This window comes from Stenella coeruleoalba (genome assembly GCF_951394435.1).
Source record: "Stenella coeruleoalba genome assembly, chromosome: 6".
Classification (NCBI taxonomy): Eukaryota; Metazoa; Chordata; class Mammalia; order Artiodactyla; family Delphinidae; genus Stenella; species Stenella coeruleoalba.
In genome coordinates, this window is record NC_137151.1 from 120,038,398 (window position 1) to 120,062,469 (window position 24,072).

At 39.9% G+C, this 24,072-nt stretch overlaps 1 protein-coding gene across 2 annotated transcripts in view; it reads right to left on the reverse strand.

Moving 5' to 3' along the window:
• Positions 1-555: 555 nt before the first annotated feature.
• PDE6D (phosphodiesterase 6D) overlaps positions 556-24,072 on the reverse strand; it is a 51,916-nt gene continuing 28,399 nt past the window's right edge. The window contains exons 1-5 of one of the 2 annotated variants that reach the window (XM_079925345.1): positions 11,118-11,203; positions 4,496-4,584; positions 3,820-3,945; positions 2,977-3,082; positions 556-1,093 (exon numbers count right to left, since the gene is read on the reverse strand). In XM_079925345.1, coding sequence (XP_079781471.1) covers positions 1,012-1,093; positions 2,977-3,082; positions 3,820-3,945; positions 4,496-4,577 — 396 coding nt within the window. In that variant the 5' untranslated portion in view covers positions 4,578-4,584; positions 11,118-11,203 and the 3' untranslated portion in view covers positions 556-1,011. Of the gene's footprint in view, positions 1,094-2,976; positions 3,083-3,819; positions 3,946-4,495; positions 4,585-11,117; positions 11,204-24,072 lie in introns of those variants that run through there. The other variant, XM_079925344.1, reaches the window with a different exon arrangement.

Below are 24,072 nucleotides of genomic sequence, written 5' to 3' on the forward strand. Positions count from 1 at the left end.
ATGGGCTTCCTCTGACCACTGGTTTTAAAGCCTCTCAGCATCCCACCCCATCCTGGATGCCTTCCCATTGTTCTCCAGTTGAGTTTAGGGAGATCTTTTCTTCACTTTGAAAATTCTAGTTTCTCATTTAGGAATAAGAGTCCTTACTCTACCAACTTAGAACTTCTAACCTTTCTGGAAGCTTCTTGAACAAATGCACATTATAAAAGAAGGGAAAAAGTTAAAAACAGTACAAACAAGCAGAGGGTGCATGTATGTTGTGGAAGAGAACCACGAAATATCACATCTAAAAGACAAATGTCAAGGTCATGGGTCTTGTTCAGGTATGTTGTACCTTCTTGGAAAGCAGCAACTGAAGCACTCAGGAACCACAAGATCTATCAGTTGATCTCTGGAGTAAAATATAGCTGTGATCCTACTGTCTGGTCTGTTAAATGTCTTTCTTCCCATCATGGAGCCAGGTTCACATTCCAAAAAAAGGAGAGATGAAAGCAATGCCATGCTAAAGACATAGGAATATTTTAATTCATATGTTTTAATTCACTATGTAACAATAATATCACAGTCTATTTTACAAGTTAAATGTATGAGAATGTATGAAATAGAAATGGTAGGAAAAAACTAAACGTGGGTCAGGAACTTGAACTTTTCCAAAACCAGGGGCCAAAGGAAGATGTGTTGCCTGCAGGGCCCAAGAAGGAGGCAGGGTGACGGGAACAGCTTGTGGTATGTGTTTGTCCCCGTGTCTACTCCAAGAAGGAGTTGAGGCATGCCCTCTGCCCTGGTCCGGGATTGGGAGTTTAATCTGGTCAGTTGAAGATGGTGGCTTGAGAGAAAAAAGCCATCTGGTTACCTACACAGAGCTGGTCCCCTGGTGGCCGCAGGTGGGTTTTGCCGTAGAGGGAATTAGGGGTGGAAGTGTCAAAAATCAAATGTATAGAGGAAAAAAGTAAACAGTTTCCTCCTTCCCCCTAAAAAAATGAATTCTTGAAATGCACACATATTCTTCTCTCAAACGTAGAAAAGTCTCACTCTGGATGTGCTTACAAGAAGATCGTCGTCAAAAAACTTTGTCTCTATGATAACATTTCCACTATAAGTAAGAAGAGAGGGCGAAAGAGTGAGCGTGTTAGACAACAGATCTCATTTCCACAAAGTGGTTTCAATCTGGGTCTGCTGGGCCTGTGGACATGCACCCACCTATAACCTTGGCTTGGGGATGTTAAAATCTGTGTCCATATGGGGTTAGATGTCTAACATGACATTTAACTTATGTGACTAGGTAGGTCTTCTTCAAGTTCAGAAATCATAAGAGGGAGCAAGTGTTAATCCACAGTATACCTAAGGCCCTTAGAGTGCTTTGCACACAGCAGTGCCTATAAATATGACTGACTTTCTGATTCACATGGAAACCTGCGGACGTATCTTTTCCTAGAAAACTTACTCTGGTGGACAGCTGTGGGTTGGCCTGTCCTGCATCTATTCTCCTCACTTTGAGTAACAGCACTCTGTTCTTCTCTTGGGGAACCACCCTATCTCCAGTCCATGGGTCAACCAAGTGGCTCCCCCCTCACCTGGCAAAGGGGTGGGCACAGGATGTAATTTGGGCCAATCAGACTCTCTCCCCTGAGCAAGATCCTTCCCACAGCTGCTCCTTGAGGAAACCATCCACAGTTCCTGCCACCTGCATCTTTCGAGTTTCTCAGGTCTCGGCCCTACCCTTTCAACGCTGTCCTGTAAGCCAGAGTCAGTTTCTATGGCTTATGGCTTAAGAACCTCAAACAATACACCTGTATTGTATACAGTGTGCAATTTCATTTTTCTTGGTGGTTATCTCAGTGTTTCCAAATCAAACTACTCCTGTACTAAGTTAAAGGTAACAGTGGTACTACTCTGGGGTTCTAAAAAGTAAGACATAACTTAAATAAACTAAATATGTTATCACAGACTTAGTGGTGTTAATACCTGAAAGAAATCAGGCCTGGACAAGAATAAGTCAAATAATGGTTAATAAAATCTAAAAAATGCCCTTCTACATATGACACTGTACTTTCCCAGGGTAATTAATATCCAGCAGATATCTTCTTGCTAGTAATTAATTATAAAATAGGTAAATAAGGAACTCAAGATCTGACTGGTTGATGGAATATAAAAATACGTACTATTATACAAATTAAAAATCTATTCAAGACTTATAAAATAAATAACCTCTATTTACAAATTCAATGTGGCTTTCATAAAGGACCTGTTTAAAGAGATGATCCAATATTGCACAATTATCTGTGTGAATAATTTGTTACTAGGCAATATTGCTAAAACTTTTAAAAGACTAAAATCTTTTCCCAAGAGAAAAATGGTAGGTAGGCAGTTATTGACTGACTTTTGGGGACAAAGGACAAACTAATTATTCTTTGAGCTGGAGGCATATCTATTAAAATTGTAAGCTAGTCTCTGAAAAACTATAACCAAATATTATCCTCTAAAACAGAATTAGGACTTTGCCAGATTCCACTGAAGGCCATTCAAACAAAGTACAGAGCAGCAGAAGTTTGATAGTAAGGAAAGGGAGCCAATTAGCATAGACTTAATATATATTATATGCCAGTTTCCTTCCATATCATCTCATTTTATCCTCACTATACCTCTGTAAGAGATAACTATTAATTCTACATTTAGAGAGGAGGAGAATAAGGCCCAGAGAGGTAAGGTACATTGTCCAAGATTACACAGCTAGTCATGGTTAATCAGGAATTTAGTCTAAAGGTTTAATCTGACGTTTCTAATTCTTTCCATTCTATCACACTGTCTTTTTCACATGACAAAAGTCAGTAAGCTGTAACTTCGGATACCACTGGATACTCTTTTACCCTTGTTCTCAACCTAGATTGCCTGCCTGTTGAACGGGACCACGAGTCCCACGTGCCTGGAATTCCTGCTTCTAGACACCTCCACAGTTCCTGTGGCCCGCTCACTCACGTTAGCACGCTGGCTGGCATCATCTGGGACTCGGGCGCTGCCTCTATCAGGGACTGCCAGGTGTTTGTGGAGTTAGGGATCACAAAGCCAAACTCGAAGAACCATTCTGAAGGAAGAAGGAAAAGCAGGTGAGCTGGCACCCTGGGCAGAGTCTCAGGGCTCCATGTCCCCATCCTTTAGGGCAAGCCTCTTCCTACCCCAGGAAGCACCACTGAAGCCATCAGAAACTTCCCAGGCCAGAGGCATAAGAAAGGACATGGAAGCCCCCTTCAGGCTGTGTCCCCTGAACCACACTAGAGGCCTGCTCCCTATGCTCTGGGATCTAAAGCACTAGGGCCAGCAATATTTTCTTAGCAGTAGGCTGGATGTAAATTATATACATCCAGGAAGTACGGAAGTACAGAACAGGCCTTTTCACTTGGAATTTCAGCTCTAAGACACATATGTACACTCTTAGACTTCACGGTAAAAACTCAATGCAGAGTGGCCTTGCCAGTCAAATCTGTACAAGACGGTATGGAGAGCACTGTACCAGGCCCTAACCAGCAGCTTCCTTGTGACCATGTTATAATACCACGCCAGTGACAAAGCAGGCACCACCCTCAGGCCCTCCAGGGTCAGTAACCCTTTTGTTGGGCTCAGAGCCCCTTGTAGTTGCCAGCTTTGTTTTTGCTTCTTTTCGCCAGGGCTTCCCAGTCGGCCAGGGTGTAGGAACCCTATCACAAACTGAGTTGCAAAATAAATGTTATCAAAGCAGTGCTTTAGTTCACTGGGTCTTGACTTCTGTCCCTGTCCAGATTTTGTCCCTAAGCCCAGATTTCAGGCATGTTGGCAGCAGAATACCTTCTAGGCATTGCCCTTTGAAGTAAACTTTTTGTTCCAGGCGGAATTTTTCCATTTGCTCTGCTGAAGAGAAGTTCAATTCTCGAGACACTGCCTTGCACTTGAGGATTTTCTTGGGAACACGGGCTGGTAAAGAAAAAGAAATATTGAAAGCATTTCTGGGAGCTTCTTAGAGATGATTTAGAGCGTATATTATCTATGTTAAATTTCATAAAATGCCTTGGTAACAGAATTACACTTTAATTAAAGGCAGAGGTCCCAAACTGGTCCAGTGCATTTGACTGAAAGATCTTCAAGGAACAATAGATTTAGTGCATCTAAAGGCCGTACCCAGCTCCTCTTATCAGGAAAGGGGCTGAATGGGAACATTCTTTCTATTCTGTTCCCTTGGTTTTTCTTTTATTTCAGGGAGATAAAAACACAAAGTTTCTTTCAGAAAAAAGTTGAGATCTTTGTATCTTTGGGTATGTTCTAATGCTAAAATTTCAGCACGAGGTGGGTTTTGGGAAGTAGGAGAAAGAAACATAAGAAAGAAACTAGACATCTCAGCACCACGTGGACTGACGTGCTATGCCTGCAGAGGCCCGTCCCCTGGTGGGTCTCCATTAACTCAGTTCCCTGATGCCTAGGCCTGCTCTGCGTCATCAGCCCTGTGCAGACAAAGGGTGGAAAGTACCTTCATGCTCCACTCCAGGGACTGACAGGTCTTCTGTTCCTTGCCAGAGTATCTTCCCTGTCTCAGCATCCCGAAGGTTCATCCAATTTCTGATCAATATATTAAGGAAAAACAAGGCACTGAAGTGACTCCTACTTTGTACTCTAGGTGTTTCAGATTTGCTCCTATCAACTCTTGTTTATTTTTTAGCAAGTGGGCCTAACTGCTAAGTGCCAAGAAAGCCAATAAGAATGTGTAGGAGAGGGACTTCCCTGGTGGTTCAATGGTTAAGACTTCATGTTCCCAATGCAGGGGGCCCGGGTTTGATCCCTGGTCAGGGAACTAGATCCCACATGCCGCAACTAAAGATGCCGCATGCGGCAATGAAGATCCTGCTTGCCGCAGCTAAGACCTGGCACAGCCAAATAAATATTTATTTAAAAAAAAAAAAAAAAAAGAATGTTTAGGAGAGTACAAAAGGCATTTAAAGGAAAAAGCAGAGACCCAGGGGAGATATTTTTGTCTACAACATGAGAACTCAGAGTGTACACATCTAGAAATTGCAAGAAAGAGGTAGAAAATGAACAGTGCAAAATTTAAAATTTTCCAACAGAATATGACCAGCCAAGATAAAAGACCTAAAGAAACAGATATGAGAGAAATTCCAGTAAATGACTCAGGCAGATTGCCCTACAGTGAAGATCACAGTCCATAAGCTTTACTCACAAGTTCAGACCTCTCAAGTAGCTTTTTAGTGGCCTGCTCTTAAATATGAGAAGATAACCAAGGATCACTAGAAACTCAAGAAAGCATTTACTATGAAAGACAGACCAAAACAAAGAGGAAGAAAAGCAACTTAGAGGGAAAAAAAGACTACAGAGGAAGATATAAACTTTTAAAAATGAGCATTAAAAACAAACACAAAAACAACCAGCAAAACATAATCCTTACAGGGACTTCCCTGCTGGTCCAGTGGTAAAGAATCCACCTTACAATACAGGGGACATCGGTTCGATCCCTGGTCAGGGAACTAACATCCCACATGCTGCGGGGAAACTAAGCCAGTGCACCACAACTACTGAGCACATGCACCTCAACTAGAGAGCCCGAGTGTCACAAACTACACAGCCCGAGTGCCACAAACTACAGAGCCCACGCGCCCTGGAGCCCATGCACCACAACTAGAGAGAAGCCCGTGCACCGCAACAAAATATCCCACATGCCTCAACGAAGATCCCGTGTGCTGCAACTAAGACCCGAAGCAGCCAAAAAAAAAAAAAAAAATCTTAAAAAAAACATAATCCTTATAAATACTGTACTAAAAATTGTATACCATTGAATTTTGTGTATTTTAGGTGATTTTTCTTTGGCTCAAGGTTACAACTTTTGAGACTGGTCAACTGATTATCTCTTTCAGTCAGAAAATGCCTTCTAACTTACATATTTATATTTTCTTGTTTCTGTATTGCTCATCATACAATAAATGCATCAACAATACCAATTAAATAAAAAAAGTATGTTCAGAGGACAAAAAAAACTCTAGGAAAATATACATTTTGATAGCAGAACCAAACAACTCCCCACAAGGTTTGGAAGACAAAGTTGAGAGATTATTTCAGAAAGAAAAAGAAAAAGACTACAAGGATAAAAAACAGGAGAGTAAAGATGCAAAAACTGGACATCAGTACAAGAGGTTCAACATCTAACTAGCAGGAATTTGAGAAAGAACAGAAAACACCAAGGAGAGGAAGTCATCAAACAAATGAATTCAAGAAAAGGTCCAGCGAGGGCCCAACTCACATCATTGTGAACTTGCAGAACATCAAGGTTAAAGAGAAGCTTCCAGAGGGAAAATAAGTTGTTACGCAAAGGGTCAAAATCAGAATGAATGAGACTTTTCAACAGGGACTCTGGAGGACAGAAAAAAATGGAGCAGTGCCTTTAAAATTCTCAAGGAAATGATTCCTAAAACTAAAAAAACCTTTACTTTCACAAGAAACGAATGGTGGGCTTCCCTGATGGTACAGTGATTAAGAATCTGCCTGCCAATGCAGGGGACACAGGTTCGATTCCTGGTCCAGGAAGATCCCACATGCTGTGGAGTAACTAAGCCCATGGGCCACAACTACTAGAGCCCACGCAACTAGAGCCCATGCTCCGCAACAAGAGAAGCCACCGCAATGACAAGGCTGCATACCACAACGAAGAGTAGCCCCTGCTCTCTGCAACTAGAGAAAGACCACAAGCAGCAACGAAGACCCAACGCAGCCAAAAATAAATAAATAATTAAAAAAAAAAAAAAAAAAAAGAAACGAATGGTAACATGCTCCTTCAAAATGACAGGGAAGACCAAGGAAGAGGATGACACTGAATCGAGGAAGCAAGGGATCTAAAACAAGAGACAGGTAAAGGGGTCCTTAGAGTGATGTTGAAGGAGACCCCAAGACAATAATAGCTCCTTAGCAGGCTTGGAGGGTGACTGGTCCAGGGTCCAGATAGGAGCAAGTCAGAACACTTAGGAAGAGATTTCTTTTTAAGAAGATGAAATTTGGACTTCCCGGGTGGCACAGTGGTTAAGAATCCGCCTGCCAGTGCAGGGGACATGGGTTCGATCCCTGGTCCGGGAAGATACACATGCCACGAAGCAACTAAGCCTGTGCGCCACAACTACTGAGCCTGCACTCTAGAGCCCGCAAGCCACAACTACTGAGCCCGCATTGCTGCAACTACGAAGCCTGCACGCCTAGAGCCCGTGCTCCGCAACAAGAGAAGCCACTGCAATGAGAAGTCGCGCACTGCAACAAAGAGTAGCCCCCACTCGCCGCAACTAGAGAAAGCCCGCGCGCAGCAATGAAGACCCAGTGCAGCCAAAAAAACCCCAAAAATTAAAAGATGAAATTTAAAAAAAAAGATGAAATTCATAGAATATCTAATGTGTTTATATGGAAAGAGGATTTATTCAGTTAGGGGAGATTTGGGGGTCACGTCAGTGAGAAGTATGGAAAATTGAAGCAAATGAATTAAAAAACCAAGACAATTATTAACATCAGGGAAAAATCAAAGGTGGAGAAAGTAGTAGTCACATTATACTACATGGCTTCATTGCAAACAGTGTCGATGTAATGATAATAAAAACACAGGCTATGGATCCAATACAATTATCCTGGGAGGATGGGGGAAGGAGAAGAGAGTGTATGTGTGATTAAGCATAAAGTGTTGAGAAAGAACAAAACTCATTTCCATCGTGGGAAGTTGATAAATAATGCCCCAAATGGAAACATTAAGACATCACCACAGTGTGCTATTTAGAAATATCAAGATTAATACCAAATAAATCAGCTAGAAAGAATTGAAAATAGTTTTCTCTGGGGAGTAGAAAATAGGAATGGGAGCACATGGAATGCTGTTCTTCATTAGAAACTGGGTAGAACTATGACTCTAAATGATGTACACATACAACTTTGATAAAGACTGAATTTAAAAAGATAGTCCCAAGTTATTTTTTGTTATTTTTTTTTGTCTTTGTTTTTAAAAACAATGAACAAATCATTAAAGGAAAATGAAATTAATATTCTCCATGCATGCTGGCTGAGCCTGAGAAAGATGGTTAATATCTGTGAAGACACTGAGCTTCAGATAGATACAGTTTACATGCCTTATTTTTTTTTTTTGCTGTCTAGCAACCAAACCTTCTTCCAAACCAGCACCCTGCAGCCTCCTTTCCCCCATGGGAGGCAGTGACTGCTTTGCACTACAGCAACTAGAAGATCCAGATCCTTCTCTCCTGGTCATGGTGCAGCTGGGGGCAAGCACGTGACCTAGGCTTGGACACCTGGGACCCTGAAGCTGTAGTCACACAAGGATTTGAGGAAAAGTCAGCATTTCTTCAGGGTGGGGCAGCAGGTAGTGCCAACCCCACCTTTTCTGCAGTGTTTCCCCTGTTCCTCCAACTTCAGTCAGTTCTGAAAGCACCAGAGAGCCTTTGAGCGCCTTTCCTACTGTTTGGTAGCTTGCAGTGAAGAACCCTGAACAACACAGTTGATTAGCATCATTATGTACTTAATGGTACTACATTTAACCCTCTGGAGAGATTCTTTCTAAGTTTTGCTGCTATATAAAAAGAAGTCACAAAAGAGAACCAAGGGTTATCTAGTAGTGTGCCTTGAATGTGATGGGTACCCTAAACTTCCTATGCCCTTGGTCTGCTTGTGCACTGTCCCCCGACATGAACCCACCATTGCTTTGAAGTTGTGTTCGTTGTGCTACTCTCCTCTCCGTGTGTATAATCCTAATAAACCCTCCTTGTATGCTCACTGTATTGCTGAATACTGCTGCTCTGCTGTACCTACGTGGTTTTCTCTCCTCTGTTTCATATTTCTACACTCCACTTTTTTTTAACAACTAAATCCAAACGCAAGTCAAAAGTATCCATACTTGCTTAGGCCATGTCTTACAATTCTAATTACTACACATATTCTTTTTTTTTTTTTTACACATATTCTTACCCATTCTAGAGTCTCCATATATGAAGAGACAGCTTCCCCAACTGGAGAAATAAAACAACAGATACTACGCTCTAGCAAGTCCACGCTGAGCGCTGATCTAAACAGAACTGCCTTAGACACTTAAGCCCAAGGTTTTCAGAAGACACAGTATTTATTCAACCTGCTGTGTACACGTTTTTTATTCTTTTTCTACAGATAGTCTCTTATGTACAAATACAGCCACACTGGACACCAAACTTTCTTAAATTAAATAACAGAACTAAAATTACTTCTAAAGTTCCAGGCTCACATGCAAGTAGGACATTCCAGCAAAACGACTGCAAGAAAAGCCTTGGGGAAGGGGTTCTCCCCACAAAGCAACAGATGGATCAGACCTAGTAGCTTCTAGAAAAAGAATTACTACCCCTGGCCCAAGTCAGCGAAGAAAAGCCTGGGACCAGGACTTACTCTTCCATCTGTTAGGGGATGAAAAGAAAACAGCCTTAAATTAGAGTATTCTCTCTGATAGTGGATAGTGAATTTAAGTTTCCTCCATTTTATAACAAGGGAGAGAGGCTGCTAAAAACACATGGTTTGTCTAATATAAGCATCTCTTCTCTTTATAAATAATCAGATTAAGGACTTAATTATCTTTTTGGGAAATATAGTAAAAAAAAAATCTTTGGCCAATTCAACAATTAGGCAGTTCCTGCATGTACCCTAATCAGATATGTGGTCTGATATGATTTAGGTGAAGTCCAGTGCAGGAGCTGGGGACAGACCTCAGGTAGAGAAGGCAGTTGGCAGGTGGTGGTGGAGTGAGAAGGGAAGGCATGGGGATTGGAAAAAACCAGTTAGATGAGTGGGGTACTAGGTAAATAGACACTATCTATTAGTGTCTATATCATGTGCTTCATTTCATAATCCTAACAAAAACCTATGAGATTTTAGCTTCAGTAAATAATACAACATTAGGGAAATATAACAGAGCTCTATCCAGTGATGCTGGGATTGAGGCTACTTAGAGCCCCTCCAAGTTCTGTGATTTTAGGAGTGAAAAGGAAGGCTCTTAGTTCATGATAGAGCTGCAGTCATTTGGGAACAGCTTTCTAAATCATAAAAATACAAATCCATGATAGCCTATCAGTAAAAAGAAATAAAAATTATTGAGGTAAGTGTCTTAAAATAATAACAATGTGAAAAATTGGTCCACAGAAGAGGAAGCATATTTGGCTGAAAATGTCAGAAATGAAAGGCAAGCTCTCATGACTGATCATCATCCTGCCGAGAACATTTTTGTTTTAACAGCTTTTTGCCAACCAGATTTTTAAAAGAAAAAGAGCCTGAGTTTTAAGACTCAAAGGTCAAGTCACTTCCAATCTTGAGAGAGGAGAGGATTAGGTGGACAAGCTTTAAAGAGGGGGGGTTGGAGGACTATTTATAAATACCACCTTCTGGGTCAGCCAGGTCTTTTCTCATTTAAAAGCTCCCTGGTGATTTATATGCAGGATGAGCACAAAGGAATGCTCGTTACCAAGGGAGCCTCTGCTTGGAAGAGAGCTGTCCCTGGTAGCCGCTATTCGGAACTAGGCAGGCAAAGGAAGCAGTCCTAAGCAGTGGTGGAGTAAGAAGGGAAGGCGTGGGGATTGGAAGAAACCAGTTAGATGAGTGGCGTACTAGGTAAATTTCCTCCAGAGATGTGAAGGCAGGAACTGGGATAAAAAGATTTAAAATACTTTGTAACAATCATCTATAGAAGCATTTTGGAAGGAGTACACTGGCTCTTGGGAGCCTTAATTAGTTTTAAACGGAAATTGTCAATATCAATTTTTATATATCAAGCAGAACACATTCACTGTACATGCCAGTACCTCACCGGCCAGTTGAGGGAGGAAGAAAGAATGAATGAGATTAGGGGAAGGGAAGAGAATAGAGAGAGGGAATGGGGAAGGTAAAGAGGAAAGAAACACAGAACACACACAAACAGGGAAAGAGACTCAAGGGAGAGAGTTAAAGGAAAAAAAAAAAAGACACTGAGAAAAAGAGACAAATAGAAATGCCCACATAAACTCAGAACCAAGAGACAGGGTTAAGACAGAAGGGAACAAAAAGGAAGGGCCTCAGGAAGTTTAGAGATGAGATTCCACAACTTTTCCTACCTTCATATTGTACTGTAGAGTTGTCTTGGTTAGTGGCTTTCATAGGATGATTTGAAAATGATGGGTAGAGGAGACTGAACACTCCAACTATCAGCCCCTCTGAAAATGTTAATTGGCTGATTCATAGTTTCCTGGAATTTATCATACAAACTGTGGTTACCAGTGGGGAGAGGGAATAGGGAGGGGGAATATAGGGGTAGGGGGGGTAAGAGGTACAAGCTATTAGGTATAAAATAAGCTACAAGGATATATTGAACAACATGGTGAATATAGCCAATATTTTATAATAACTATAAATGGAGTATAACCTTTAAAAATTGTGAATCACTATATTTATTGTATGCCTGTAACTTATATAATATTGTACAGCAACTAGACTTCAAAAAAATGTGTGGTACTTTCGAGAATGAAAGAGGGTGCTAACGGGGAAGCACACTTAAATGAGTTGGTTCATGTAAAGTGCTTAGAACAGTCCCTGGGCATTTAGTAAGCAGTGTGTTAACTATTATTATTATTATTAATTATCATCTCCAATCTGGCCTCCTTGCTTCCATTCCTAACTCCTCCTCCAACCCATTCTCCTCACAGAAGGAAGTGGTTTTTTAGGACTGCAAATTAGATGTCAATCCCATTTTTTCCTTTCCACTTAAAAAAAAAATGGAGTCCTTTCCATGGTTTCCAAGGTCCCCAGTCACTATCCTCTGGTCACAGTGGGCTCCTTCCTCTGTCTCCGAGACAGTAGTCTCTTCTGCCTGGGTGATGCCCGTCCAAGAGCTTCTGCCCTTACTCTTTACACCCTCAGGTCCTGGCTTCAGTGGCACCTCCTCAGAGAGACTCTTGGGACCACTCAGGTTCCAGCAGTTTCTAAATCCAAATCTGCCCGACTCCTAAGTCAGGGCCCCGTCTGTGCCCCTAGGCCAACACCTGGCCACACCTTGGCCTCCCTTAAGCAGATTTGTGATATCTCCACTTCCCCTGAGAAAAGGCTAAATACCACTCCGCCTTTGTGTATTAGCTTCCTGGTCAAAAACCTTCAGTGGATCCTCAGAGTGATCCAGGGCTCTCCATATATCTCAATGATCTCAAACTATCATTCATTCAATAAATGCTTACTGACAACCTACTAGGTGCCAAATATTGACATCAAAGTTGCATGTAAAAAAATTTAGGCAACACTGTTTCATAAAAAGGGACAAGTGGAGGGAAATAATATTTCTAAATTCATATATTATTTTATTAAAATTATGATCTTAAATATGTATGTAAAAATATGTTTTCATTGGAAAGATAAGAAATTGCCTTATACTCAGGGTCACCTTATATTTGGGCATTATTCTGATAATGTTGTGGGTTTTCTTTACTTAAAACCAAAGAACTTTACTCATTTCCTTCAAGATAATTCATACTCAAGCTGGATAATTTGCAATGATATTGAGATAATTCTCTAGTGATATTAACTCCCATTCTGACACCAATCTAAGGATGGAAGATATATAACATTTTGATTCATAGCAATTCACCAAGAAGGGAATTGGTTTACCAAGTATTATTCTATTCTAGTCTTTTTTAAAAAAATAAACTTTATTTATTTATTTATGGCTGCATTGGGTCTGTTGTTGCAAGTGGGCTTTCTCTAGTTGTGGAGAGCAGGGGCTACCCTTCGTTGCGGTGCGCGGGCTTCTCACTGTGGTGGCTTCTCTTGTTGCAGAGCACGGGCTCTAGGCACGCGGGCTCAGTAGTTGTGGCTCGCAGGCTCTAGAGCACAGGCTCAGTAGTTGTGGCATACGGGCTTAGTTGCTCCGTGTCATGTGGGATGTTCCCGGACCAGGGATTGAACCCGTGTCCCCTGCATTGGCAGGCAGATTCTTAACCACTGCGCCACCAGGGAAGTCCCTAAATAAACTTTTAATTTTAGAATAGTTTCAGATTTGCAGAAAAGCTGTAAAATAGTAGAGTTCTCATGTAGCCCACACCAGTTTCCCTTATTATAAACATTTACGTTTGTCACAACTGATGAACCGACACTGATACATTATCATTAATTAAAGTCTACAGTTTGTTCAGATTTCCTTGGTTTTAATGTAATGTCCTTTTTCTGTCCTAGGATCCCACATTACATTTAGTTGTCATGTCTCCTGAAGCTCTTCTTGGCTGTGAGAATTTCTCAGATTTCCCTTGTTTTTGATGACCTTGTTGAGGAGCACTTGTCAGGTATTTCCTGAGAGTCTCTCAGTTGGGGTTTGGCTGATGTTTTTTCTCATGATTGTGGGTTTTGGGGAGGAAGATCACTGATGTAAAGTGCCATTTTCATCACATCGTGTCAAGGGCACATACTACCAACATGATGTTGACCTCAATCGCTTGGCTGAGGCAGTGCTTGTCAGTCTTCTCCATTGTAAACAGTCTTTTTCCCTTCTTTCCATATTTTACTCTTAGAAGGTAGCTGCTGTACACAGCCTAAATTATGGTGTGGGAGTTATACTCCACCTCCCCATGGTAAGACTAACTATATAAATTATTTGGAATTATGCAGTGGAGATTGGTCTTTTCTCCCATTTATTTTTAAATCCAATTATTTATTTATATCAGTCCAGTTGGTTTTATTATCAAATGACTGTGCTCTGATACCTAAATTTTTATCTGCAACATGAAAATGTTTCAACACTAAGTGATCTATTTAAAAATATTTATTTAAGGCGTTCACCTATAAGTCTCAGGGATTCATTTGGACTGTGGGGGGGAAGATAGAGACCACAATGTATATTAGTATATAGTCACAAGGAAAAGTTGACAGAGAAGAAAACAAAATTAGTTTGGAGCAGAACACCTGGATTAGGGTTCAATTCTACCACATAATAGCTGTGTGATCTTAGATAAGTCATTTATCCTGCCTGAGTTTTTGTTTGTCAACTACCGATAATACCAAAGCCTTAAGGTTATTGCAGGATTATATGAAATGCCTACAAAAATGGTTTATAAATTGTTAAACATGATACAAATGTAGGACATTATTATATCATAATTATTCAGGATTGGAAAAAGCAAAAAAAAAAGGAAGTTCTTCTGAGCTATTTCAAATTCTCTAATAAAAGCACATTATCTTAAACGCTGTATAATATTCAATAGGGAAAAATTAAAAGTTAGTGGTATTAGTTAATGGTTTTTTTTTTTTTTTTTGCGGTACGCGGGCCTCTCACTGTTGTGGCCTCACCCGTTGCAGAGCACAGGCTCCGGACGCGCAGGATCAGCGGCCAATGGCTCACGGGCTCAGCCGCTCCACGGCATGTGGGATCTTCCCGGACCGGGGCACGAACCCGCATCCCCTACATCGGCAGGTGGACTCTCAACCACTGCGCCACCAGGGAAGCCCTAGTTAATGTTTGATTTTGGTTTTACTCACTCAAAACCTTATAATTCCCAGAATATCTGTTGCAGTGCTTTTTGTTGCTCATATATTAATCAGCATTTCTTTTCCCATCTTCATCTGTTTAAGAGAACAGGTAAGACCTAATTCTACTCTATACTTCTAAATATGTTTATACTAAATATTAGATATACAGAGAGCAGAAATTGTATTTAGGGGTTTGAGTAGCTTAACCTGGAAAAAATAAAGGCAGGGATGGCTCCCTTAGATTTAGCATTTCAAATAAAACCTAACTTTAATTCCTTCTGGTTTTCTACTTCACTCACATTTTACACTGATATGTATTAACTAAGAGTTAGGTAGTTTTTTTTTTTTTTACATCTTTATTGGAGTATAATTGCTTTACAATGGTGTGTTAGTTTCTGTTTTATATCAAAGTGAATCAGTTATACATATACATATGTTCCCATATCTCTTCCCTCTTACGTCTCCCTCCCACCCTCCCTATCCCACCCCTCTAGGTGGTCACAAAGCACCGAGCTGATCTCCCTGTGCTATGCGGCTGCTTCCCACTAGCTATCTACCTTACGTTTGGTAGTGTATATATGTCCATGCCTCTCTCTCACTTTGTCACAGCTTACCCTCCACCCTCCCCATACCCTCAAGTCCATTCTCTAGTAGGTCTGTGTCTTTATTCCTGTCTTACCCCTAGGTTCTTCATGACATTATTTTTTTCTTAAATTCCGTATATATGTGTTAGCATACGGTATTTGTCTTTCTCTTTATGACTTACTTCACTCTGTATGACAGACTCTAGGTCCATCCACCTCATTACAAAGAGCTCAATTTCGTTTCTTTTTATGGCTGAGTAATATTCCATTGTATATATGTGCCACATCTTCTTTATCCATTCATCCGATGATGGACACCTAGGTTGTTTCCATCTCCTAGCTATTGTAAATAGAGCTGCAATGAACATTCTGGTACATGACTCTTTTTGAATTATGGTTCCTCAGGGTATATGCCCAGTAGTGGGATTGCTGAGTCATATGGTAGTTCTATTTGTAGTTTTTTAAGGAACCTCCATACTGTTCTCCACAGTGGCTGTATCAATTTACATTCCCACCAACAGTGCAAGAGGGTTCCCTTTTCTCCACACCCTCTCCAGCATTTACTGTTTCTAGATTTTTTGATGATGGCCATTCTGACTGGTGTGAGATGATATCTCATTGTAGTTTTGATTTGCATTTCTCTAATGATTAATGATGGTGGGCATTCTTTCATGTGTTTGTTGGCAGTCTGCATATCTTCTTTGGAGAAATGTCTATTTAGGTCTTCTGCCCATTTTTGGATTGGGTTGTTTGCTTTTTTGTTATTGAGCTGCATGAGCTGCTTGTAAATTTTTGGAGATTAATCCTTTGTCAGTTGCTTCATTTGCAAATATTTTCTCCCATTCTGAGGGTTGTCGTTTGGTCTTGTTTATGGTTTCCTTTGCTGTGCAAAAGCTTTGAAGTTTCATTAGGTCCCATTTGTTTATTTTTGTCTTTATTTCCATTTCTCTAGGAGGTGGGTCAAAAAGGATCTTGCTGTGATTTATGTCATAGAGTGTTTTGCCTATGTTTTCCTCTAAGAGTTTGATAGTTTCTGGCCTTACATTTAGGTCTTTAATCCATTTTGAGCTTATTTTTGTGTATGGTGTTAGGGAGTGATCTAATCTCATACTTTTATATGTACCTGTCCAGTTTTCCCAGCACCACTTATTGAAGAGGCTGTCCTTTCTCCACTGTACATTCCTGCCTCCTTTATCAAAGATAAGGTGACCATATGTGCGTGGGTTTATCTCTGGGCTTTCTATCCTGTTCCATTGATCTATCTTTCTGTTTTTGTGCCAGTACCATACTGTCTTGATTACTGTAACTTTGTAGTATAGTCTGAAGTCAGGGAGCCTGATTCCTAGAGCTCCGTTTTTCGTTCTCAAGATTGCTTTGGCTATTTGGGGTCTTTTGTGTTACCATACAAATTGTGAAATTTTTTGTTCTAGTTCTGTGAAAAATGCCAGTGGTAGTTTGATAGGGATTGCATTGAATCTGTAGATTGTTTTGGGTAGTAGAGTCATTTTCACAATGTTGATTCTTCCAATCCAAGAACATGGTATATCTCTCCACCTACCTGTATCATCTTTAATTTCTTTCATCAGTGTCTTATAATTTTCTGCATACAGGTCTTTTGTCTCCTTAGATAGGTTTATTCCTAGATATTTTATTCTTTATGTTGCAATCGTAAATGGGAGTATTTTCTTGATTTCACTTTCAGATTTTTCATCATTAGTGTATAGGAATGCCAGAGATTTCTGTGCATTAATTTTGTATCCTGCTACTTTACCAAATTCATTGATTAGCTCTAGTAGTTTTCTGATAGCATCTTTAGGATTCTCTATGTATAGTATCATATCATCTGCAAACAGTGACAGCTTTACTTCTTCTTTTCCGATTTGGATTCCTTTTATTTCCTTTCTTCTCTGACTGCTGTGGCTAAAACTTCCAAAACTATGTTGAATAAGAGTGGTGAGAGTGGGCAACCTTGTCTTGTTCCTGATCTTAGTGGAAATGCTTTCAGTTTTTCACTATTGAGGACGATGTTGGCTGTGGGTTTGTCATATATGGCCTTTATTATGTTGAGGAAAGTTCCCTCTATGCCTACTTTCTGCAGGGTTTTTATCATAAATGGGTGTTGAATTTTGTCGAAAGCTTTCTCTGCATCTATTGAGATGATCATATGGTTTTTCTCCTTCAATTTGTTAATATGGTGTATCACGTTGATTGATTTGCGTATATTGAAGAATCCTTGCATTCCTGGAATAAACCCCACTTGATCATGGTTTATGATCCGTTTAATGTGCTGCTGGATTCTGTTTGCTAGTATTTTGTTGAGGATTTTTGCATCTATATTCATCAGTGATATTGGCCTGTAGTTTTCTTTCTTTGTGACATCCTTGTCTGGTTTTGGTATCAGGGTGATGGTGGCCTCGTAGAACGAGTTTGGGAGTGTTCCTCCCTCTGCTATATTTTGGAAGAGTTTGAGAAGGATAGGTGTTAGCTTTTCTCTAAGTGTTTGATAGAATTTGCCTGTGAAGCCATCTGGTCCTGGGCTTTTGTTTGTTGGAAGATTTTTAATCACAGTTTCAATTTTAGTGCTTGTGATGGGTCTGTTCATATTTTCTATTTCTTCCTGATTCAGTCTTGGCAGGTTGTGCATTTCTAAGAATTTGTCCATTTCTTCCAGGTTGTCCATTTTATTGGCATCGAGTTGCTTGTAGTAATCTCTCATGATCTTTTGTATTTCTGCAGTGTCAGTTGTTACTTCTCCTTTTTCATTTCTAATTCTATTGATCTGAGTCTTCTCCCTTTTTTTCTTGATGAGTCTGCCTAATGGTTTATCAATTTTGTTTATCTTCTCAAAGAACCAGCTTTTAGTTTTATTGATCTTTGCTATTGTTTCCTTCATTTCTTTTTCATTTATTTCTGATCTGATTTTTATGATTTCTTTCCTTCTGCTAACTTTGGGGTTTTTTTGCTCTTCAGGGAAGTCCCAGGGGATGCTCATTTTAAAAAGCAATTCTGGACTTCCCTGGTGGCACACTGGTTAAGAATCCGCCTGCCAATACAGGGGACACAGGTTCGAGCCCTGGTCCAGGAAGATCTCACATGCCGCAGAGCAACTAAGCCTGTTCACCACAACTGCTGAGCCTGCGCTCTAGAGCCCGCGAGCCACAACTACTGAGCCCACGTGCTACAACTACTGAAGCCTGGGTGCCTAGAGACTGTGCTCCCCAACAAAGACAAGCCACTTCAATGAGAAGCCTGTGCACCGCAACTAAGAGTAGCCCCTGTTCACCGCAACTAGAGAAAGCCTGCACGCAGCAAGGAAGACCCAATGCAGCCAAAAATAAATAAATAAATAAAAAAGCAATTCTATGTGCAATAAAATTGAAGTTCCACTTGTCTAGCCTTTACAATCTAATACACTGTGACTAGAGTTACATTCCTAAAGTACGAGCTGGATCATATCATTACTTCCTCTTCATAAACCTTCAAAAGACTTTCACTTCAGAGAAAACTTCCTAACTTCTTAGCTTGGCATTTAAAATTCTTTACATTGTGGCACAAACATCTCTCTAGTCTCCCTTTCTGCTTCACAGCCCTTCCTATCCCTTCCTGTACCCCATTCTCATCTAGGCATAGTGAATATACTATGCCCCATGCAACTCTACGCTCTCTGGTCAGCTTGGGCACTTGTTTGAAGTCTCTCAGGAGAGGAACCAGAAAGATCAAGAGAGTTGAGTGGCCTTTTGGGGACCTAATCAAGTGTTATGATCACCACAAGGCCACACCAGACAAGCTGATAAAAGGAGGTGGGAAGAAACCTTTCTTTAGCTTAGAGGACCCCTGTGGAGGTAACCATGATGGAGGAAAATGGGAGTAACAAAGACACAATAATTATCATTGGCAGAAGCTGGCTATAATTGCCCCAGATGTACCAATTGCAGAGCAAAGGCACCCATATCACCTCAAGAAAATCTCTCTAAAATACATCAAGTGTGACCAGCCTTTACTTCCATCGAGAGAAGGAAACACCCTTTGTCCTTTTCATATAATGCCGTAAATGTTGTAGAGCAAAACTTGTTCCCAAAAATGGCAGCTTCTCATCATGTGATGGGACTAAGAGAAAGGCAACAAAGCAGAGCTGTTCAGTGCCCTAACCAACATTACACAGCTGAGAGGCAGCAGCCCAGGATTTGGAAAGATGGCCAGACTCTGAAGCTTAAGCTTCTTCCACTGTTCCCGCTGCCTCCCCATGAAAGGGAATAAAGCAACGATAAAACAACTGTCTTAGTCTTCGTGCTCCTTCTTACCCTTTCCTCCAAAGATTAAAATTCACCCTTGTTTCTATTACAACTTTAAAAATTACCATGTTTTTTTCTTAATGAAATGAAAAACAACTTATTTGTAAAAAGACTCAGAAAAACTCTTAAGTCTTCAGCACTTCTAGAAACACCAAACTGCTCAAGCCAACGGCAATTCTGGTTTCAGTCACTGGTTCCTATTCTAGGTGAAGCTGACTGCTCATGAAGTGATTCACAGGTAAAATACAGCTTTTAATTCTTTCAACCATTAGTAGTTCAGGTCTCCCTTAGTTTGCTCATTCTCCTATACCCTGAGTTTGCAGTCTTTGGATGATGCAGAGTTGAGGGCGACTATTAGGCTATGGAAGAGGAATATACATTTTTAACAATGGATGAAAAGAAATATTTTGTTTTCAAGGAAGAGAATGGGTCAAGAAGTGTTGAGTAAGGAGAAATAAAGATGCTAGTATAAAGTAAGCCATGGGGAAACACCAGAAGCATTCCCTTTGAAGTCAGAAGTAGGACAGAGATACCTTCTAGCACCACTATTATTTACTTTATTCTGGAGGTACTAGACAATACAATTATAAGAGAAAATAATATGAAATATAAAAATTGGACAAGAGAAAATAAAATTATCATTATTTGCAAGTGATATGATTATATATCTGGAAAACCCAAAAGAATCAAAAGAAAACCTACTGTAAATAATAAACAAATAAGGATGCTTGGCCCCAAATTAATACTATATTAACAAATAGCAGAAAATATAATGGAATGAAAAATCTCAAAGCAAAAGGAACAAAAAAGTTAAATACTTAGGAAGAAACATATCAAGAAAGTTGTAAGCTCTGCAAGAAAAAAAACCCTCTAAATGAAACTGAGGGGCACAAAAGAAATATTAAATAAATGGAAAGACCCTAATTTTGGATGGAAAAATTAATGTCATGAAGATTAATCTGTAAATTTAATGCAATCCAAATAAGTTTAACTATAGGATTTTTAAAAAACCAGGTAAACTGATTTTAAAATTCATATGGACAATATGAGAATCATCAGGGAAATCCTGAAGAGTAACAAGCAAAAGGTAACAAGAAATACATCCTTCCAGGTATTAAAACTTATAAAGCTATAGTAATTAAAATAGTGTGTAGAGCTGAACGTGACTAGGCAGGTCAATGGAAGAGAACAGAAAATTGACCAATGGAAGAGAATAGAAAAAAATCATACGGAATTTAGTATATATTAATAGAGACATTTAAAATCAGTGGCAAAAAAGATGGACTAGTGAATAAATAGTGTTAGGACAAAAGGGTGGCCATACAGAAAAATTAAATCTCTAATTCACTCCTTCCATTAAAATGTATTTCAGATAGATCAAAGTTAAAAAAGGAAGGAAGGAAGGAATAAAGGGAGGAAGGAAGGGGAAAAATACAGAGGGAAATGTGGGAATCTTTTTTATAATCTAGGAGTGGGAAAGGTCTAATGTGATGAAAAATCCAGAAGGCTTTATAGGAATTCTCTTCCTTCTCTGACCAAACCTGCAAACTGCCAGAAATCTTCACTTCCTCTGTCATTGCTATATTCCTCCCACTTAAAGCCTGTAGAGGCTCCCTATTTCATATATAATTTATTCCTCCACTTGATTTAAAAAAAAAACAGTCCAGCTTTTAAACTGCAAGAAAGTTTTAGTTTTCACTATATAACCTTTTATACTGTTTGAAAAAATTTTAATCTGTATATTACTTAAAAATAAAAGCACAAATAACTTTGGTAATAATCACTTCCTAATTATTAACCAAAGGACAGGCCTAATTTTTCATGCTCTAGGTCATTTGAATTTCTTTCTTTCTTTGGAAGCTTTTCTCTTTAGTGATGATTTGGACCTGGGTTCCTCACTACTCTAATATATAATAACTTCTGCAGAAGGAGAGAATTCCAGTAGGATCTATTGAATTTGATCAGATTAATCTTTGCAGCAGCTTCTGCCATGTCAACTCTGGTGTCACTAGTTTCACTTCACTAAAGGCAGTGTGTGCGGCTTCTTTAAACAGAGGGGCAGAATTACCAGGCCACATGTTTGTACCTCCTGGCTAAAACAGACACTATAACCAGACATCTCCGAACGAATCAAGAGTTAAAAATGAGCTTCTACTTGCGAAACGGCCCTCCTCAATGCCTATTTTTGTCTTCCTCTGTCTGATTTTCTGGTACTTGCTCCCCATTACACTTCCCTTTATTCTGAACTCTCATAGGCTTTTAGCAGGTGTTTTGTGTACTAGTTACTGTTTCCCTAATTTGATTATGGGTTTCTTGAGGGCAGAAGTGTTCCCACTCATTGAGTTTATAGCAAAAACAGGGAAATCTTTGGCTGTGAGTTCCTGGCTTTTGTGTCACATCAATCAGTACCTTTCCAGTGTGCCAAAAGTAATTAGCAAAAATTTTATTTTGGAGGGGGGGTAATAGGGCTAAGAAGGATGAACAATGAAGAAATCGCTTACAAATTATTAGGTCTAGGGTACTCTACATAATGGTAGTCAATATTAGTTTTTTATAGGGTACATTTTCTTAGGAAGAATTTTTATTTTAGGATTATGCTTGAATTAAGGCAAAAAAGGGACTAATTTCTTAATTAGCATTTTATTTTTATTCTACTTTGTAAAGTACAATTTATCTCTTTTTCATGGCACTTATTAACAGGTATCTTAGAGTTACTGTATAGTTGGGTTTTTTTAATTTGTTTGTTTTTGCTGTGCCTTGTGGCATGCGGGATCTTAGTTACCACTCCCTGCAGTGGAAGTGTGGAGTTTTAACCACTGGACGGCCAGGAGGGTCCCTACTGTACTGTTCTTATTTACTTAGAACTTGGTTATCGTTTTCAGTCTTCCTTAAAAAATAATCAAATTCTAGAAATAATCTTTTCCTGCCATTGTAGTAACAATTTAGAATTATAAACTTTGGAAAATGTAATCTCTTAAAGATGCTACCAAAGTCAAAACAAGGGCACATTCCTAAACTATGCCAGAGAAAACAACAAAGACCATTAGCTCTATTAGCTTGAAATGTGACCGAGTACAAAGGAATAATTTTTTTTTTACATCTTTATTGGAGTATAATTGCTTTACAATAAGGAATCATTTTTCTCGTTTTTTTTTTTTTGAGGTAGACGGGCCTCTCACTGCTGTGGCCTCTCCCGTTGTGGCGCACAGGCTCCGGACGCGCAGGCTCAGCGGCCATGGCTCACGGGCCCAGCCACTCCGCGGCATGTGGGATCCTCCCGGACAGGGGCACAAACCCGTGTCCCCTGCATCGGCAGGCAGACTCTCAACCACTGCGCCACCAGGGAAGCCCAGGAATCATTTTTAAATGGGCAATTATTATTATAAATAAATAGCACAGTCTCCTTTATATTTTCATACTATTTTTAGAGATTGGATAGTTTGTAAAGATAAATATGTTTGCTGGTCATTTGAATGCACACATTTAACTAGAAAAAGGTACCACATCTAAGATCCTGTGAGATTCCTTAATATAAGAGGAGAGAGAGATTGAAAGGTAGAGACGAGAGAGAGAGAGAGAGAGAGAGAGAGAGAAGAGGGAGAGAGGAGAGAGAGAAGAGAGGGAGAGAGAGAGAGGAGAGGTGGAGAGGAATGGGGAGAGAGGGAGAGAGGGAGAGAGAGGGAGAGAGAGGGAGAGGGAGGGAGAGGGAGGGAGAGGGAGAGAGAGGGAGAGAGAGAGAGAGAAGAGAGAGAGAAGAGAGAGAAAGAGAGAAGAGAGAGAGAAGGGGGGGAGAGAGAGAGAGAGAGAGAGAGAGAGAAGGGGGAGGGGGAGAGGGGGAGAGAAAAAGAAAGAAAAACAGAGAGAGTGAGCCTGCTTTTTCATACATCTGAATTTAATGTTAGCAATTTAAAACAGTTGTGTGAAAATGAAGGGTATTTTTTTTTAATGAAAAAAAATTAAGTGGTTTAAAACGCTCTGCAGGAATTTACTGTTTTAAAGGTACCAAATAAGTTACCTTATAAATGGAGTAAATTTTCTGTAATATTAATGTTTAAAGCCCTAATTTGAGAGTTATAAGTGAATTTCTGTTTACTGTGATTTCTTCAGGCAGGGCACATCTATGGTAAGTCTTCACTGTGATAGGAAAGAATGTCAGTCATATTGGATAACTTCTGAAGATTATACCCCACTTAGATACAGTCATATTTCAGATCTGAACCACCTAAAAGCTAGAACTTAATTTGTCACACCACTGTAATATATCTTTCCCTACCGTACAAGACCTCTCTCTTAAAAAAAGAATTCCTTTGATGTCTTCATAAAGTTACATTTTTTGTGTGTTTTTAAGCCAAAGAACCTGGAGTGCATCACTGTCACATCAATGACACCTCATAATTAGCATACACTTTCAATATGGCCTCAAGCAAGGGCCAAGACCAAATTATCTATATGGGAAACAACTTCCAGGGCAGCACTAACTTTATACAACCAAGAGAACCTGAAATTCTCTGCTATATTAGCATTTGCTGGCAGAGGAGGCTGCTGTCAATTTGCTCCTGTCACATTATTTTCTTTTGTCTCAGACAGAAGCCACAGGGGAGGCTACAGGGTTTGCTTTTCACTTGAAACAACAGCAGAGATTATGGATTCCCTCCCCTGCCTAACTTGACTACTGGCTCCTCTCCTGG